The sequence below is a fragment of the Alexandromys fortis genome, unplaced genomic scaffold, assembly GCF_014885135.2.
Source record: "Alexandromys fortis isolate MF-2015 unplaced genomic scaffold, M_Fortis_MF-2015_v1.1 scaffold_92, whole genome shotgun sequence".
Classification (NCBI taxonomy): Eukaryota; Metazoa; Chordata; class Mammalia; order Rodentia; family Cricetidae; genus Alexandromys; species Alexandromys fortis.
Genome location: NW_026067972.1, coordinates 1750815 through 1771153, shown reverse-complemented (window position 1 = coordinate 1771153; position 20339 = coordinate 1750815). Strand labels below are relative to the sequence as shown.

The 20339-nt window shown below is 37.8% G+C and overlaps 1 protein-coding gene across 6 annotated transcripts in view; it reads left to right on the top strand.

Annotated features, from left to right (window-relative positions):
* Positions 1-20339, top strand: part of Invs (inversin) — a 134573-nt gene that overhangs the window by 13945 nt on the left and 100289 nt on the right. For all 6 annotated transcript variants that reach the window (XM_050155916.1, XM_050155912.1, XM_050155917.1 and 3 more), the window contains one exon: positions 11867-12033. In XM_050155916.1, the coding sequence (XP_050011873.1) occupies positions 11867-12033 (167 nt within the window). The remainder of the gene's footprint in view (positions 1-11866; positions 12034-20339) is intronic.

Sequence of the window (20339 nt, the reverse complement as noted above, 5' to 3'; positions counted from 1 at the left end):
AACACCAAACAGACTGGATCAAAGAAAAACTTCCCCTCGCCATATAATAATCAAAACACAAAATAGACAGGTTAAAGAAAGAATATTAAGAGCTGCAAAGGAAAAAGGCCAAGTAACCTATAAAGGTAAACCGATCAGAATTACACCTGACTTCTCTATGGAAACCATGAAAGCCAGAAGGTCCTGGATAGAGGTACTTCAAAAGCTAAGAGACCATGGATGCAAACCCAAACTTCTGTACCCTGCCAAGCTAGTGTTCACTATCAATGGAGAAAACAAGACATTCCAGGATAAGAACAAATTTAAACAATACGTAGCCACAAATCCAGCTCTACAGAAAGTAATAGAAGGAAAATCGCAACCCAAGGAATCCAACAATGCCAACACTGACTACAATAACTCAGGCATCTAGTGAACCTTCACCAGCACAACTCAAAGAAGGGACACACACACAAACTCTACTACCAAAAAAACAATAAGAATAACCGGAGTAAACAACAATTGGTCATTAATATCACTTAATATTAATGGTCTCAATTCACCTATAAAAAGGCACAGGCTAAGAGATTGGATACGAAAACAGGATCCAACATTCTGCTGTTTGCAAGAAACACATCTCAACCACAAAGACAGGCATCTACTCAGAGTAAAAGGTTGGGAAAAGGTCTTTCAAGCAAATGGTCCTAAGAAAAAAGCAGGTGTGGCCGTACTAATTTCCAACAAAACGGACTTCAAACTAAAATCAATCAGAAGAGATCGAGAAGGACACTTTATACTCATAACAGGAACAATTCATCAGGATGACATCTCAATTCTGAATATCTATGCCCCTAATATAAAAGCACCCACTTATATAAAAGAAATATTACTAGAACTCAAGGCAGACATCAAACCACACACACTAATAGTAGGAGACTTCAACACACCTCTCTCTCCAATGGACAGGTCAATCAGACAGAAACCTAATAGAGAATTAAGAGAATTACTGGAGGTAATGAAACAAATGGACTTAACAGACATCTATAGAACACTCCACCCAAATAGGAAAGAATATACCTTCTTCTCTGCAGCTCATGGAACCTTCTCAAAAATTGACCATATACTCGGAAACAAAGGAAGCCTCCACAGATACAAAAGAATATCAGTGTCCACCTGTGTCTTATCAGATCACCACGGATTAAAGTTAGAAGGCAACAACAATGCTGCCCCCAGAAAGCCGACAAACTCATGGAAACTGAACAATCAACTACTGAACCACACCTGGGTGAAGGAAGAAATTAAGAAGGAAATTAAAGTCTTCCTTGAATTTAATGAAAATAAAGAGACAACATACTCAAACCTATGGGACACGATGAAAGCAGTGCTAAGAGGAAAGTTCATAGCACTAAGTGCCCACTTAAAGAAAACGGAGAAAGCATACATTGGGGACTTAACAGCACACCTGAAAGCTTTAGAAAAAAAAGAAGCAGATGTGCCCAGAAGGAGTAGAAGACTGGAAATAATCAAACTGAGGGCAGAAATCAACAAAATAGAAACACAGAAAACAGTCCAAAGAATCAATGAAACAAAAAGTTGGTTCTTGGAGAAAATCAACAAGATAGACAAACCCCTATCCAAACTAATTAAACAACAGAGGGAGAACACGCAAATAAATAAGATCAGAAATGAAAAGGGGGACATAACCACAGACACAGAGGAAATTCAGAGAATCATTAGATCTTACTACAGGAGCCTGTATGCCACAAAACTGGAAAATACAAAAGAAATGGACATCTTTTTAGATAAGTACCATATACCAAAGCTAAACCAAGACCAGGTGAAAGATCTAAATAGACCTGTTAGTCGCGAAGAACTTGAAGCAGTTATCAAAAATCTGCCCTCTAAAAAAAGCCCAGGACCAGATGGTTTCAATGCAGAATTCTACCAGAACTTCCAAGAAGAGCTAATACCTATTCTCCTTAATGTATTTCACAGTATAGAAACAGAAAAGTCATTGCCAAATTCCTTTTATGAAGCTACAGTTACCCTGATACCAAAACCACACAAAGACCCAACCAAGAAAGAGAACTACAGGCCTATCTCACTCATGAATATCGACGCAAAAATTCTTAATAAAATACTGGCAAACCGAATTCAAGAACACATTAGAAAAATTATCCATTATGATCAAGTAGGCTTCATCCCAGAGATGCAGGGCTGGTTCAACATACGCAAATCTATCAATGTAATCCACCATATAAATAAAATGAAAGAAAAAAACCATATGATCATTTCATTAGATGCTGAAAAAGCATTCGACAAAATCCAACACCCCTTTATGATAAAGGTATTGGAGAGACTAGGGATACAAGGGTCATACCTAAATATAATAAAAGCTATTTACAGCAAACCGACAGCTAACATTAAATTAAACGGAGAAAAACTCAAAGCCATCCCACTAAAATCAGGAACAAGACAAGGATGTCCACTCTCTCCATACCTCTTCAATATAGTGCTTGAAGTTCTAGCAATAGCAATAAGACAACATAAGGGGATCAAAGGGATTCGTATTGGAAAGGAAGAAGTTAAGCTTTCGTTATTTGCAGATGATATGATAGTATACATAAGCGACCCCAAAAACTCTACCAAAGAACTCCTACAGCTGATAAACACCTTCAGTAATGTGGCAGGATACAAGATCAACTCGAAAAAATCAGTTGCCTTCCTATACAGTAAGGATAAGGAAACAGAGAGGGAAATCAGAGAAGCATCACCTTTCATGATAGCCACAAAGAGCATAAAATATCTTGGGGTAACCCTGACCAAGGAAGTGAAAGATCTATATGACAAGAACTTTAAGACTTTGAAGAACGAAATAGAAGAAGACACCAGAAAATGGAAGGATCTCCCTTGCTCTTGGATTGGGAGGATCAACATAGTAAAAATGGCAATTCTTCCAAAAGCAATATATAGATTCAATGCAATCCCCATCAAAATCCCATCAAAATTCTTCACAGATCTGGAGAAGACAATAATCAACTTTATATGGAAAAATAAAAAACCCAGGATAGCCAAAACAATCTTATACAATAAAGGAACGTCTGGAGGCATTACCATCCCTGACTTCAAACTCTATTACAGAGCTACAGTATTAAAAACAGCTTGGTATTGGCATAAAAACAGAGAAGTCGACCAATGGAACCGTATAGAAGACCCTGACTTTAATCCACAAACCTATGAGCACCTGATTTTCGATAAAGGAGCTAAAACTATACAATGGAAAAAAGAGAGCATCTTCAACAAATTGTGCTGGCAAAACTGGATTTCAATCTGTACAAAAATGAAAATAGATCCATGTCTGTCACCATGCACAAAACTCAAGTCCAAGTGGATTAAAGACCTCAATATCAGTCTGAACACACTGAACCTGATAGGAGAGAAAGTGGGAACTACACTACAACAAGTGGGCACAGGAGACCGCTTCCTACGTATAACATCAGCAGCACAGACAGTAAGGGCCTCATTGAATAAATGGGACCTCATGAGACTGAGAAGCTTCTGTAAAGCAAAGGACACTGTCGCTAAGACAGAAAGGCAACCCACTGACTGGGAGAAGATCTTCACCAACCCCGCAACTGACAAAGGTCTGATCTCCAAAATATATAAAGAACTTAAGAAACTAGACTGTAAAAGGCTAATCAACCCAATTATAAAATGGGGCACTGAGCTGAACAGAGATCTCTCAACAGAAGAAGTTCAAATGGCCAAAAGACACCTAAGGTCATGCTCAACTTCCTTAGCGATCAGGGAAATGCAAATCAAGACAACTTTAAGATACCATCTTACACCTGTCAGAATGGCTAAAATCAAAAACACCAATGATAGCCTATGCTGGAGAGGTTGTGGAGAAAGGGGTACACTTATCCATTGCTGGTGGGAATGCAAACTTGTACAACCACTCTGGAAAGCAGTGTGGCGGTTTCTCAGAAAATTTGGGATCAACCTACCCATGGACCCAGCAATACCACTCTTGGGAATATACCCAAGAGAGGCCTTATCATGCAACAAAAATATATGCTCTACTATGTTCATAGCAGCATTGTTTGTAATAGCCAGAACCTGGAAACAACCTAGATGCCCCTCAATTGAAGAATGGATGAAGAAAGTATGGAATATATACATATTAGAGTACTACTCAGCAGTAAAAAACAAGGACTTCTTGAAGTTTGCAGGCAAATGGATGGAAATAGAAAACACTATCCTGAGTGAGGTAAGCCAGACCCAAAAAGAGGAACATGGGATGTACTCACTCATATTTGGTTTCTAGCCATAAATAAAGGACATTGAGCCTATAATTCGGGTTCTTAGAGAAGCTAAATAAGAAGGAGAACCCAAAGAAAAACATATAGGCATCCTCCTGAATATTAACCTTCATCAGGCGATGAAAGGAGACAGAGACAGAGACCCACATTGGAGCACCGGACTGAAATCTCAAGGTCCAAATCAGGAGCAGAAGGAGAGCGAACATGAGCAAGGAACTCAGGACTGCGAGGGGTGCACCCACACACTGAGACAATGGAGATGCTCTATCGGGAACTCACCAAGGCCAGCTGACCTGGGTCTGAAAAAGCCTGGGTTAAAACAGGTCTCACTGAACATAGCGGACAATGAGGACTACTGAGACATCAAGAACAATGGCAGTGGGTTTTTGATCCTATTGCATGTATTGGCTTTGTGGGAGCCTAGGCTGTTTGGATGCTCACCTTAGGAGACCTGGACGGAGGAGGGTTTTCCTTGGACTTCCCACGGGACAGAGAGCCCTGATTGCTCTTTGGGCTGACGAGGAAGGGGGACTTGATTGGGGGAGGGGGAGGGAAACGGGAGGCGGAGGTGGGGAAGAGACAGAAATATTTAATAAATAAAAAAAAAGTCACAGGGAAAAAAAAAACCCACCTGCCTCCTTCAGGTGTTATACACAGCCTGACTTTATTTGTATATTTGAATTTCAAGCAGTGACCTTTGTTTTGTTACCAATATACACAAAAACGGTAAATCGTCGGAGAAGCTGTTAGTCTTTCTGGATCCCAGGAACCCAGGCTTAGAATTTGTGCTGAAGTAGTCTTTAAAAATTAACACAGTATTGGAAGGCAGAAGCTCACGAGGCCTCAACCCTAGACAAAGAGCTACAGGCAACTAAGGAATGCTGAAGGGGCGAGAACTATTTCTTCTGGGGAACACCCGCACCAGTGGTCAGCCGATAAAAATGATCAGCCCTAAAAGCATATACACAAAAGTAACATTATATGGACTGAGCGCATTGCATTTCTACATTTAGGAAGCGTACACCACACACAATCACAAGCACAACAGACTTTTCTTCATAGAGGCCATGAATTTGAAAGAAAACGAGGGGTAGGGTACATGAGAGGTTTCGAAGAGAGAAAAAGAGAGGGGAAAATGTAATTGCATTATAATCTCAAACAAATCTTAGAAGTTATGTTTCTTAAAACCTAACACATTAGCTTCAATTCAGGCATGAAACAGTCCAGGCAGAAGTACCATGTGCTCTCTTTGTCTCGCTTTCCTGTTTCCTCAAATAAAACATTGTGTTTGGTCAGTCAGCGCCTCTCTTGACAGCAGAGTTCAGGCAATTGCCTGCCCTCACACAGTATATGTGCAGTTCCTCTCGGCAGTGGAGTAGTGCCTGGTCAGTAGCTGTGGCACTGAAAGTGCCTGCTGGAAGCTGCGGTCTTTCATTGTTTCCCGTTTTAAGCTTGGTGGCACAGAATACAGTAAGACATCTTTCTTGTATACAATTATTTTAATTTTTACCAGTGTAAGTGACTAGTCACAACCACATGTAAGTCGCGTTGACGATACAGAGAAGTTACACAATACCTTCAAGATCTCATGTGCCCCCCCCCAGCGTGTCCCTCCCCACACCCAGCCTTTGGTGACCACTGGTGTTTTCTACCCCTACAATTTTCCCTTGTCCAAAATGCCATGTAAGTGTATCATTCTGCACGACTGATTTCTTTCACTTGACTCGAAGCATTTGAGAGTTCCCTCATGTTGGGTGAGCCTTTGGCTTTTTCTTTTTCTTGCTGAGCAAGAAAATGTAAATGTATCGCACTTTTCGCTGTCTGGAGGATAAGTGGGACATTTCTACCCTTTACAGTGATGAAATAGACTACTGTAAACATCCACAGACAGGTTTTTCTGTAAACACTGGCTTTCTGGCTTTTCTTTCTCCTTAGTGTAGGTGAGAAGATTATTAGGCCTTGTGGTAAGTGTTTATTTTGGATAATAAGGAACAAGCCATTTTCAGCTAGGTCTCTGCTACCATTTTGTATTCCTTGCCGCAGTGTCTAGCCATTTTCCCTTCTCCCCATATGCTGTTGTTTGGGTTTTGTTCTCACTGTAGCTGTCCACATGGAGTGCAGTGGTCCACGTTGTGGGTTGATTTACATTCCCATGTACTAATGATGTTGTCTGCTTTCTCATGTGTATACTAGGTGAAATGTCTGTTCACATATCCTGGACATTTTTAATTTCATCATCTGTCTTTTTAGTACTCAGTTGCAGCAAGTTCTTTACTCTGGAAAGAAGGCATTATCAGATACACATTTTGCAAATATTTCCTTCCAGTTTATGTTTGTCTTTTCATCCTCTAACAATGTTTTTTCAAACACAAAGATTTTAAATTAGTGTGAAAGTTAATTTGTGTATGGATTATTTGGGGATCGTATCTACGAAATCCTTAATACAGGTCACAAATACCTTTGTTTGCTTCTAAAAGTTTTATATAGTTATAGTTGTACATTTAAATCTATGATGCAATTAGAAGTATTTTTTTTATCTTTTGTGCTATCTATGAACTAATGTTTATGTCCTCCCAGAATTCAGAGATTGAAATCCTGGCCCTGGTATGGTCGTCAGAGGTGAGGCTATTGGAAAGTAATTCAGGTTTTGAGAGTGAACTCTCACAAATGATATTAGAGAGCTGTCTAACTTTTTTTGTTTATTGTTTAAAAATACAAAAGTCTGCAATCTGTCACCCATAAAAAGGGCCCTCACCAGGTCCCAACCCTGCTGGCACCTTGATCTTAGGTTTTCATGCCCATAATAACAGAAATTAAGTTCCTGTGGTTTGTCTGTCACCCAATCTATACTCTCTTGTTATTGCAGCCTAACCTGGTAAGGCCGCACTGCAAAGTAAAGGTAGAAAGGTTTTGATTGGTTTTGTTTTGTTTTGTTGGCTTGCCTGTGAATTCCAGATTTTTCTAGTTACACATCTTTAAAATACTGCTCTGTGGTTTGTCTTTGCAGTTTTGTAAAAAAATCAATTAATCATGTACATGCAAGTATGTTTCCAATACTCTCAGATCTGCTGTATTGATCCATATGCTATATCGATCTATAGCAGTCCTTGCTGTTACCATGCCATTTCGTTAGTGCAGCCCTGTGTCTTCAAACCATACAATGCAAAGTGCTCCAAATTTAGTCTTCCTTTCAAAAATTATTTTTCTCCTCATTGCTGTAGATAGAATCCAGGGCCTGACATAGTAGGCAAGTACTGAACAAGTACATCCCTGGCCCTGAAATAACTTTCCATCTTTACGTTTTTGCCTTTCCATAATAAAACACGTCTGTACAAAAATTGCTTGGGAGAATTTTTAGTACGTTATCTTAGTATTGCTTTATAGGAAGGAATAAATTTAAGGTTGATTTCCTTCACAGATGGCCTACATAAGAGTTTTCTAGTGTGGCCTAAGAATCAACATGAACACTTTACAACAACAAATCGTTATTATCTTCCAGTTTCTCTGGGTCAGGCTTCCAGACATGGCTTGGCTAGGGTAACAGACTGTTAGCAAGGGTGGATCTCACCTAAGGTTCAGAATTCTCTTCCTAATTCACACTGGCAGAATTTAGCTTTGTGTGGCTTTAACATTTCTGGCAGCTTGCTGCTCTTAGGCCAGCAGGTTTAAGTGTCATGGCTATTTCAGATCTCTTCAACCCCCTCACTGTCTTACCTCTAAATTATTTTAAAAAGCAACCCAAGTGGTTGAGGGTGTAACTTGGTGGTGATGTGTTTGAAAAGCAAGCACTAAGCCCTGAATTTGATCCCCAGCACCTCAATCAGTTAATCATCAAACCAATCAATAAAAAGCTACTCAAGTTAATCTTTCATAATTAACTTATGTTCAGTGATTAATATGCTGCAAACCTCAACATATTTACCACAAAATAGAAGATAATCGTGGGAATGATACCCTGCCACATCCATAGACTCCCCTCAGCTAAAGAGAGTATCGTACAGGGCTTGTGTTCTAGAAGTGAGCCTCCTACCTGCTGTATTAGTTACATTTTCATTGCCATGCTAACGCATTATCAGCAGAGGCAACTTAAGGAACAGTTTATTTTCATTTATGGTTCCAGAGTGCTAGATTTCCATAATGCTAGGGACGACATGATGGAGGAACAGGAAGCTGAGAGATCTCTCTCACACACACACACACACACACACACACACACACAAGCAGGGACAGTGCATGGGAAGAAATCCCACCTCCAGTGACATACTTCCTCCAGTAAAGCTCCACATACTAAATGTTCCATAACACTCCAAATAGGGTCACTAAGCGACAACCAGATGATCAGAAACATGAGCATATGGGGGATACTTTCCATCACTCAAACCAATACAGGTGCCACCTTAGAATTTTGCCTACTTCAAATACCATTAAAGATAACTATACATTTAATAGATTATATTTTCCATGGAATTCATCCATTTCTCTTAGATGAAATGTTTATGGGCATAAACTTATTTATGATATTCCCTTGTTTTCAAATTTCTAATAGTCTGAAGCCTACATTGATAATTTTTTTCATTCTTCATATTAAAAATCTGTTTTCACTGGCTTTTGTTATTATTTTGTGTATTTTTACAATGTTGGGGATTGACCCTAGGGCCTCATATATTTAAGGCAAGTGTTCTACCATTGAATACAGCAGTGTCCCATCTAGTATAATCTGTTTTTAATGATAACTCTAATTGTAGATTTTTGTTTGTTTTCCAAGAACTTTTAGCTCCATTAATTTTTCTATTTTTCACATTTTAATTTCACTGATCTCTATTGCTTTTATTATGTTCTTCCTCCTTTTGAGTTAAGTTTGCTCATCTTAGTATACTAAAGAGGAAGCATAGTTTATCAATCTGAAACAGTTCTTCTATTCTTATGTAAATTTTCAGTGCTGTGTATTTCTTGTGGAGATTCCCTTATGTATAGGGCAATATTTTAATTTTTTTCATTTAATAATTAATTGTTTTAAATTTTCCCTTTAACCGATGGCTTACCTTAAAGTATGTTGTTTAAGTCCCAAGTATTTGATGATTTTTCATTACAACTCTATTTTTTATTATTTGCTTAATTATATTACTATCAGAGAACATGCTTGGTAGGTTTTCAGTCCTTCAGGTCTTTTATTCTTGGTTCTATGAACCAGTATTCAGAATTCTCTTTCCAAGTTCACACTGGCAGAGTTTTTCTTAGTGTGTTTTTAACATTTATGGCAGCTTTCTTGGTCTATTTGGAGAATGCTGTATGAGTGTTCTAATAGATAGTATCTGGCCGTCACTGCCTGATATTAAAATATTTGTTGGCCCTAGCTGCTCTTGTAGTGATGTCTGTCTCATCCTTGCAGGTCTTCATTTTAGATCTTGTTGGTACTTTTGAAAGAGGAATGTTAAAGTTACTAAGTATAAGTTTGAATCTTTCAGAGATTTCTTATTTATCAGTTTTGCTATATAATTCAAGGCTGTGTTTTAATACATATATATTTAGCATTACTATATTTTTGTTGACTTGACCCTTTCATACTTAAAGAATTCCTCACAGTTTACAACTTTACTGTTGTCTACTCAATTAGATATTAACTTACTTCAACTGTATTAATTAATGTTTGCATGTTAGGTCTTTGCTCTGATTTTACTTTTAATCATTTATTAAATAGTAAATGATTTTTATTAACTAGAGTGTATATGAATCTTTTTTTCTGTCTCATGTCTTTTTAGCAATTTGCTCATATATTATTTACACTTAATGTCATTGCAAGTGCTAGGATTTAAGATTTTCAATTTATTGTATGCTCTTTATGATTCTAATCTCTTTGGTTCCTCTTCATTGTCTTCCTTTCCATTTATTGAATAGTTTTACTATTCCATTTCAACTTACATGCAGTCAACTTTCCTAAGTGCTCTTAGGAAATAGATAAAATTCATATACAGTTTACCAATCAAAATTATACAATTTAATGGTTTTAGTCACCTACTTAATACTAAAACAATTTTATTACCGCCCCTGCTAAGAAATCTTATACTAGCTCAAATCCAACAGATTCCTCCAAGTTAAAGGTAACTGCTAATGTACTCTCTCTATTTGAATAGATGTATTTGTACCAGACAGTACTTATCAATAAAAAGGTCATACAACATATAGTAATTGGACCAGCTTCTTTCACTTATCATATGTTTTCAGGGTCTGTGTTGTAATTTATTGGATTTTGTTCCTTTGGTTGAATATAATTTTCAGTTTGTAGACATACAGCATTTTGTTTGTCCATTCATCAGCAGGTTATTTGTGATTTAATTTTATCTATGATGAATAGTTTATTATGGACATTTTTGAACATGTTTTTGGTATATATTTGGGAGTAAACTTGCTGCATCAAGTTGTAACTCTGGATTTAATATCTTGAAAAATTGTTTCCCAAAGTGGTGATACCATTTTATGTTCTTTCTAATAGTTAGTGTAGGTTTTTATTTCTCCTGATTCACATTAATATTTGTTGTATAATGCCGATATCTCGGTGGAGACCTCCAATTGCCCCCCCCACCCCCGTGTCTGCGCTTGGTGCGCTATTACCCAGTTACCGAGCTTTGGGCAAGGGGGCTGGAGGTTAAAATACACAGACACACACAGACAGAGAGACAGTGACACAGGTCATCCTTGAATTCCCCAAGAATGCCTCCTTTATTGTGTTCAGAGGCAGGTTATATAGGGATAGCCATGCCCCAGCCAAACCCACCAGAAACCACTCTCCTGCCATCAGGAACTCCTGAAGGTCTCGTGCTCAGAGCAGCTGTAGGCACTCAGATCGGGGGGGGGGGGGGAACAAGTTGTTTACAGGAAATTCAGGATCTGGGGTCTCACTGCTCCCAACAGTATAATATGCTTATGATCAGTTTTCTACTGTATTAAAAATTGTTACCTCTACAGCACTAGTAAAATGGCTCAGTTGAATAATGGCATTTGCTACCAAACGTGATGACCTGAGTTTGATGCTCAGAACCTACCTGGTTGAAGGACAGAACTGACACTCAGAAGCTGTGCTCTGATCTCCACATGTGTGCCACATCATGCATACAAGTACATGTGAATGCATGTGGAGGTCAGGAGACAACCTTGGATATTGGTCCTTATCTTCTTTTGAGTGACAGAAAAAAGCATTTACAATACACACTCTAAGGGTAGTACCAAATAAGTATTTGTTGACAAAAGAAAAAAGTAATGCAGCAAAAGGAATAACTCCATATCTCAAAATGTTTATTAAAAGTGATATAATACAGATATGACCATTAAAGTCATCAGCCAGTTGGTATTCTAGCTCTGCCATGTAATCTCAGTATGCATGTATATAGGCTAATAAATTTCTCTGATAATATAGAGATGCTTATGTCTACCTCATAGACTAAATTAAAATGAAATAATATGCAATGGATTTAGTACAATACTCAATAATAAGGATTTAGTGAATGTGTCTCCTACTTATATTAGTAATAAGTACAATTATTAAATATCACTCTTTCTTATACTTACAGGAAACCCTGCTCTTAAAGACAAAGAAGACCAATTTGGAAGAACACCACTCATGTACTGTGTGTTGGCAGACAGACTGGACTGTGCAGATGCTCTTCTGAAAGCAGGAGCAGATGTCAATAAGACTGACCATAGCCGGAGAACAGCCCTCCACCTTGCAGCTCAAAAGGTGAGAAGCCAGATTCCTATGAAGAGGAGACTGGCTGTTTGTTACCTGACTGGTAGAAATGTGCAATGAACAAATAAATGGCAAAGGCATAATTCCAGGTTTCTGGTTTCTGCAAATATTCTGTAAACTGTGATTATAATAACACAGTCTATAAAACAGGGTAACTGGGACTGTTGGTGAAGAACTGGCTTGGTTGATGAAGTGCTTGCCTCCAAGCACAAATATCCCCAGAATTTAAGCTAAAAAACTGGAGAACTGCTAGAGACAGACTTACTGACTAGCCAGCCTAACATAAGCACTGAGTTCCAGGCCAATAAAGAGCCCCTGTGTCCACAAAATGTAAGTTGGATGGCGCCTGAGAAACAACCACCAGGGCTGCTCTGCAGCCTCTACACATAGAAACACACAGGTGCAAGCACCCTGCACATGCACATGAAACCCATGTATGCAGAGAAGATAAAGACAAAACAGAACACAGCGCATTCCCCGTGGTCGGACTTAGTGTTGGAAATGAACGTGAATCTTTGGGCTTTGCATGGTTTATTTTTCCCTCATGACTATTACTTTTATAATTGTAAGTTTCATTCTCTGTAGAAATCTGTACCATTAGGGCCATAAATAAATTTACTTTCAGCTTCTTAGTATAATTTCAGCATTTAAAAAATATAAAATTATATTGCCAATATCAGTGGTTTCAAGTTTTAAAGTAATTGTAACTGAGTTCAGATTTTTTTTCTTGTTTTTTTGAGATACAGTTTTTTTGTTTTTTATTTTTTTGTTTGTTTGTTTTTGAGATACAGTTTTACTGTGTAGCTCTAGCTGTCCTAGAATTCACTCTGTAGACTAGGCTGGCCTCAATATTACAGAGATCTGCCTGCCTTTGCCTCCCAGGTACTGGGATTAAAGGCATGAGCCATCATACCAGGTTCAGAGTTCTGAATTTTAAGATACCACAGTAAAAATATAAAACAAGATGCTTCTAAATTAACTCAAAGACTTACCTAAAAGCCTTTTCCCTCCATAAAGATGTGGTTTATAAGACACACTTCTAGCCCATGGTTTCCTTTTGTTGCATTAGACTTCATATTTTTCTAATAAAAAACAATGAACATGAGTTAGATCTAGCATAAACTTTTAGTGGTATTTTCGATTTAAAAATATGACCAGACAGAGTTGATGAGTTGAAGGGTTAGAAAAATACCTTTCTATGAGTTGAATGCTTAAAACAATGCTGGCATTAAGAGCTCAGCTCACTGTACCGCTGTATGTACTCATCAGTGAGTCTGTCAGTTTGCTCCCAGTTACTTCTTCTGAATTGATTTTCATTATAGTAATTCCTTAAAAAAAAAAAAACCCTACTATTCTTATCCTCAGTTTTACCTGCTACTCAAGTATTACAGCTTTTCACCTAGGCTTATCAGATAACTAGATTATTCACTTTGGAAGGGTTAACTATATTTAGCTTGTTACCATAAAAAATTAAGAATGGTCCCAATATTAATCCCAGCACTCGGGAGGCAGAAGCAGGCGGATCTCTGTGAGTTCGAGACCAGCCTGGTCTACAAGAGCTAGTTCCAGGACAGGCTCCAAAACCAGAGGGAAACCCTGTCTCGAAAAATTAAAAAAAAAAAAAAAAGAATCTAATACCCTTTAGACTTCTTATTGTGAGCCACTTAGGTATGAAATTCAACTTTTAAAAATATAGGTTGGAAAACCCTGACATCAAGTAGATCATTGGGGACTGGGGATAAGGATTTAAGCTGATGATCTAATACTGTGACTTCTTAGAGAGTTAGTATGACCAGCGTGGTTGGTAGAGGGGCTTGACTCATCAGCCCAGTTAGCTTTGTCAGATGCAGTACATTATTCCCTGTTGGTTTTTTGTTTCAATGTTAATTTGGGCTTGGTTTTTGTTTGTTTGTTTGCTTGCTTATTTTGTGGGTTTTTTATTTTGTTTTGTTGTGGTGGTGGTTTCGTGTATGTGTATGTGTGTCTCTATGTATGTGTCTGTGTGTATATTGTTTTCAGACAGAGTCTCCATGTGACATAGGCAGGCCTCAAACTTGTGGCAGTTTGTCCACCTCAGCTCACCTAGTGTTGGAATTAGAAGTGTAAGCCACCCCACCAGGCTTCCTATTTTGATATTTTTAAATTTTAAAACTCTTATGTGTGTTGTGTATACATGGTGTATGAGCATATGTGGAGGTCAGTGTCTGTTCTCTTTCTACTCTTACCTGTGTTTTGAGATTGAACTTAGATTTGTGCCACACATGCCTTTGTCTGCTGTATTAGTTAATTTTCTACTGCTGCAGTAAAATACCATGATTAAGGCAACTTATAGAAGGGTTTATTTGAGCTGGTTGATCCAGAGGGTTGGAGGTCATTACAGCAAAGCTAAGGCATGCTTCCTGGAACAGCAACCAAGAACTCACATCTTGAGCCACAATCAGGAAGCAGAAAGAGCAAACTGGGAGAGGCATAGACTTTGAAATCTCAAAGACCACCCCTTGTGACATACTTCCTTCAGCAAGATCACACCTCCTAAGCCTCACCAGATGACTATCATGGAACCAAGTACTCAAAATCTGAGTCCATGGGGCACAGTCTCATTCGAACTACCACATCCACCATCTTGTTGGCCTTGATTTTTTTTGATTATGGTTTTTATAGTATCAAAAGATAAATAGAATTAAGACCTATCTGCTAGAACTTATATAGTTGATTACATACAAGTTTCGTGCTTTTTCAAGTATCTGATAGTTACAACCCCCCTTTGCTGTTGCTTTTTTCACATGCTTGCCAGGAGCAGGGATGTGTCTGTAAGTTATACTACTAGACTCTCCAGAGCAAGGATGGGGATAATTATTTGGTATCTTGCTCTTCCCAGTCAGACCCGGGTGTTGTATTTGATTTTGTGTTCTTAATAAAGTATCATTTTTAAGAAATCAAAAATGAACATGCATAATAGCAGAAATAAGATGTTGAATGATCAAAAAAAATTTTAAGAATAAGTCTGTTAAGATGTCCTGTTTCTGAGAACACACACACACACTTTAAAGAACATCTTTGCATTAAATTTCCAGGAGTCCCCCCTATTAAAATAAACCAAATATGATCTACCAGTGAAAGACAGCCAAACAAAGAAGGAAGTAGTCTACCATGAACATAAGTCAACAGAAACAACCTATTTAGTCTATGAAACGTAGCAGTACTGGAAAAATTGAAGACAATATAAAATAACCACCAATGGTTATTTAAAGGTAAAGAGAAAAACCAGAAAAAGGAGAACCCAAGAAAAGACTTCTGTGACAAAGCATGCATTCTGACCATACCTGCCAATTTTTCAGGTAGCACTCTGCCAGACATATATGCATATATCACGTATAACTGGAAAAAATAGATGCCCAGTGTTTAAAAGCACTGAGAATAATCAGCACGGACATACTCTAAGAAAATATAATCATTTATGGAAAGAAAGCCTGTACTAAGAGTACCACAGTCATCCTGGCTTTTTCCTTTAAAAGTATTTTCTAATTTTTTAATGCAAATAAGTATAACCCTAATAGTCTTATGAGGTTGAAGAAACCAAGGTATAGATGGTGTTGCTAGAATGGAGAGAACAGTGGAGGAGGAACCCAAAAATCCTGCTACAAGGTCTATCTAGTCAAAGTTAAATTGTGTTTGTGCAGTGTGGGGCTCAGCGAGAGTAAACATTAGCAGCTGGGAAGTGGAACAGCTGAACATTGATTATTTTTAAACTATCCTACATTTTCTTTCACGGTTAAGTCTTTTAGTCCATAACAAATTGATTTTTGTATGGGGATTCATTCTCACTTTAAAACTTACGGATAATTAATTTTGCTAACTCAAGCTCATTAATTTTCAGCCATAAAATATCAATTTGTACTGGTGTAAGGCTTTTGCACAATGCAATACCTATGTTTTGTTTTGTTTTCTAATGAAAAATTCTATCTACAGTGGAGCCGTTTAGGAAATATGAAAAGTTACATGAATGCAGTATGTAAGGAGGTTAACATGGCAGCCAAATCTCTTTGAAAGAGGAAGAAAGTGTAGGCACATCGTGAGGTATTATAGTCGAGCTAATGGAGTGGAGTTGACTCTAAGAGAAACACCATGGAAGTGTTGACTCAAGTGGTTGCCAGACATTTCCAAGGTAATCATGGTTATGTAAATTGGCAGAATAGGAAAAATAAATCGCACATATCTGCTATAGGTTGAGGCTCTTGGTACAGCCTCCATTAAACTTCCTTTCCTTTCATCAAAGTGAACTTTTCCGGTATTGTTTATTTCATTTAAATCTGGTATCTGTGGTCTTAGAAGTGTGCTATTTGGACTGAGAAAATAGTTCAGTAGATGAGGTGCCTACCATGTAAGTCTGAGGACCTGAGTTTGAGTCCTAGAATCAGTGTAATAAAGCTGGTATGGAGCTGAGCATGATGGTGCATGCCCTTAATCCCAGCACTCGGGAGGCAGAGGCAGGAGGATGGATCTATGTGAGTTCAAGAGCAGCCTGGTCTCCGTAGTGAATTCCAGGACAGCCAGGGCTATGTAGAGAGACCCTGTTTCAACTAACAAACAACAAATGCTGGAAAGATGACACATGCTTATAATCTTACTGCTGGGATGCAGAGACAGGTAGATCCAACCAATCTACACTAATAGGTGAGCTCCAGGCCAGTGAGAAATCCCGGCTAAAACAAGGTGGATGACACCCGATGAGTAACACCTTGGGATGACAGTCCACGTGCACACACATAGATTTACTATTTGTGTAATGCAGTTTTCATGAATATAACCATGATTCATTTACAAACATAAAAGTACTACATAACCGGCACTGTGTTGAAATACAAGGTAGACAACTTTCATACAGGTGGCCCATCTACCTTATAATGAATGCATTTAACATATAGCAACAGTCAAAGCACATAAACAGTAAGTGTTATTGTTGATACCTATGCTCATGCTATTATGTATTTTTTAAAATATAAAACTATACTGGGTTTTTAGGGGTTTTATCATCTTAGGTTTAATAGTGGTGGAAACATATTCCTATAGTTCTTTGTTTATATGGGTTAGTGCCCCGTAATTTTGCAGTGTAACTGTCATTTGTCATATCTCATTTTTGTTGTTGTTGTTTTGGTTTTCTGAAGGTTGTTTTGTTTTGAGACAGGGTTTCTCTCTGTAACAGTTCTGACTGTCCTGGAACTCACTTTGTATTCCAGGCTGGCTTCAACTCAGTCATGTCTCTTTTTTGCAAAACAAAAAGAAAAAAAGAAAAAAAAAACGAAAAAAAGAAAACTTGAAATACACTTATTCTTGAGTCTCTCTAGATGTAGTCCATCTGACATACCTCTTTAAATGAGTTTTATCTCCCCCCATTTAATCTGAGGACAGAGGCCATATCTTACCTGAGTTATCACTACAGTTCTAGCACAGCTCTTGACACTTAATAGACAGTACTTATTTAATAAACAGGAATGAATCCGTGGTTAATTTATCATGAAAGGTATGGGCTTTAAACTGTTGAAAATTTAAATAAATAGATGTATTTATTTTCTTTCTATTTTCCGTGACCTCCCTTTACAATTTTATAAACAGGTTTTATAAAATTCTGTAGATAACTCAAATTATAGTTGGTAATAATAATAATAGCCAGAGTCAGATATTGGGGTTAGTGCTGAGGATCAGAGAAGCAGAGAGGCCAATCACTAGAGAGACCTTTTACCTCTACCAGTGCTCAGACTGAAGAGGTGATCCTGTCCTCCTACTGTGTCTCCAGACTCCCTCTGTCTCCACCAAACCTCAGACTACACTGCTCTCCTTCTCCTTCCACCTTATTCTCCTCTCTCCACTCAGCCATATCACTCTTGTCTCCATCTTCCTAGTGCTGGGACCCCAAGGGCTGGGACCATCTTTGAGTGAGTTCTGTTTCTCTTTTAGACAGATTCAATCTTGTGTGGCCCATGGTGGCCTTGAACTAACAGAGATTCATCTGCTTTTGTGTGCCACCTTTCCCTGGCTTTAGTGGTATAGCTCTGCATTCTGATATTCATCATTCTGCAGCTTTTTTTCCCTTAAGAAAATGTTTTCTCCATTTTGCAATTATAGACAATATCATAACAACAACAAAAATTCCTTAGGACCCCTTGTGGTTGTGGTATATTTCACAAACATGATAATCAAGAGAAAATATAAAATTTATTGTAAATAGAGAAAATACAGTCCCTTATTTGTGTGAATGTCACCCTTAAGTTCTCTAAAGCATTGTTTTCAATTCTTACATTTCTGTCCAAGTGAAATGAAGTCCAGTTAGTTGGTTTACCTGACTTCCTTCAAGCTGAGACTTAAGGGTTTTTTTTTTCCCCCTCAATACCAAGAATCGCAAAAAAATCTGAAAGCTTCCTGAAGAAATTTCACATCATTTACAACACAGTCTGTTCACTCAGTTCCCTTTTCTTGCTCTTTTCAATCATGGCAGCAAAGGCACGAGAGAGGAGGGAGCATTTGTTGGGCAGAGTTACATCCTCTATCCTAGACAGGCTGGGGCATGCATACTAATTTCTGCAACTTATTTTTTAATTGACCATTATATTTTGAGATTTACTTATATTTGAATGTGTAGCCCTGGTTTACTAAAGGTTATATAAAAATACCCAAAAGACACCTGAAAAGGTATACATCATCATCGGTAATAATGAAAATGCAAACACCATGGTAAGATATTACTACTGAGCCACTTCAATATCTAAAATAAAATGGGAGATAGGTGATTCCCCAGTTGGTGTTGGCAGAACTGAAACTCAGCCTTTTCATGAGAATATAAATTGTCACATGCACCCTAGAAAACAGTAGAAGATACCTACCCACTAGACATGCAGTTGCAAATTTAAGCCTTAGTAATACATAAGATAAATGAACTCTTTCTACTAAAAAGTGTTTGAAAAAACTCCATTCATAAAAGCAAAAAAAAAATTTTCTATTTTTTCAGGACTGGGAATAGAACTCAGGATTCTTCACATTCTACATCAGTGTTATATCAATGAACTATTCACTTATCCCAGTGTCTTAATAATAGCTCAGGTAAAAAAAAGTGGTTTGTTTAGTGAGCATGGCATGAGTTTACAACACATCTGAATATTGCTGACAACTAGTTATAAATCAAAATATCCCTGGGAAACTATTCTCATTATACAAATGGGAAAGCAGTTTGCAGTGGGTTTCATGATTGAGGGCCTAGCGCGAGATGCTTTGGCCCTAAAGCTGAGTAAACTAGATAAGAAAGTTGATGTCCTATTGAAGCAGTCTCTGACAAGGATGATGAGTGGAGGCTTAGGGCTGTGAAGGGCCCTTGCTTCCCATCTCCCAAACACAGCACTCTGATTCCATAAAACGCACATGCTTGGATTAGGTGCAGGGCAGTAGTAGCTAATGTGAACTGATAACGTAGTGCTTCATTGGATGACGAGGACCTACTGATTTCCAGATCTCTTTTGAGTCAATATGGCATAATGAAAAAGAAATTGGATCTGAAGTTTCAAGATTTATATTTCATTCATAATTCAAAGACATCTGGTACCACAGGACATCACTCACTAGGCTTGTGACCTGACACAGGTGGTTAAAGTCTCAAATGCTTTGTAAAATAGGGTTTATATTACTACCTTACCTACTTCATAGAATTGTGAATATTTAAGAAATAAAATATCAGTATTAACATCTGTGCCAGAGACCACAGAAGGCAGCTAACTTGTGCATGATGTTTACAAACACACAGACTTGAACATTATCTGAAGACCATATAAGTAATGACTCTTCTAGTTATAGTACTCTTTCAATGCATTTAGAAATTGATGTGCCTAATCAAATATTTCATTTTAAATTGTCATTTAATTCAATTCTTATATTTTCAATCGTTCAATAAATATTAAATGTAAACATATTGTCAGTGAATTTTTTTTCTTGATGATTTCAAACTTTAAAAAGACTGAGAACTTGTTGGGAGGTAGTGGTGCACGCCTTTAATCCCAGCACTCGGGAGGCAAAGGCAGGCGATGATGTGATGCCGAAGCCAGTCTGGTCTGCAAAGTGAATTCCAGGGCAGGCTCCAAAGCTGCATGGAGAAACCCTATCTCGGAAAACAAACAAACTGAGAACTACATATAATAATATATTAAATGTATAAGTAACTTTATACCTTTTATACTTTATAAGTAATTTTAATTAGGAGAAGTAGTGACCCTGACATATTTACTGACTTTAATCTTACTAGCAAAATTATATAT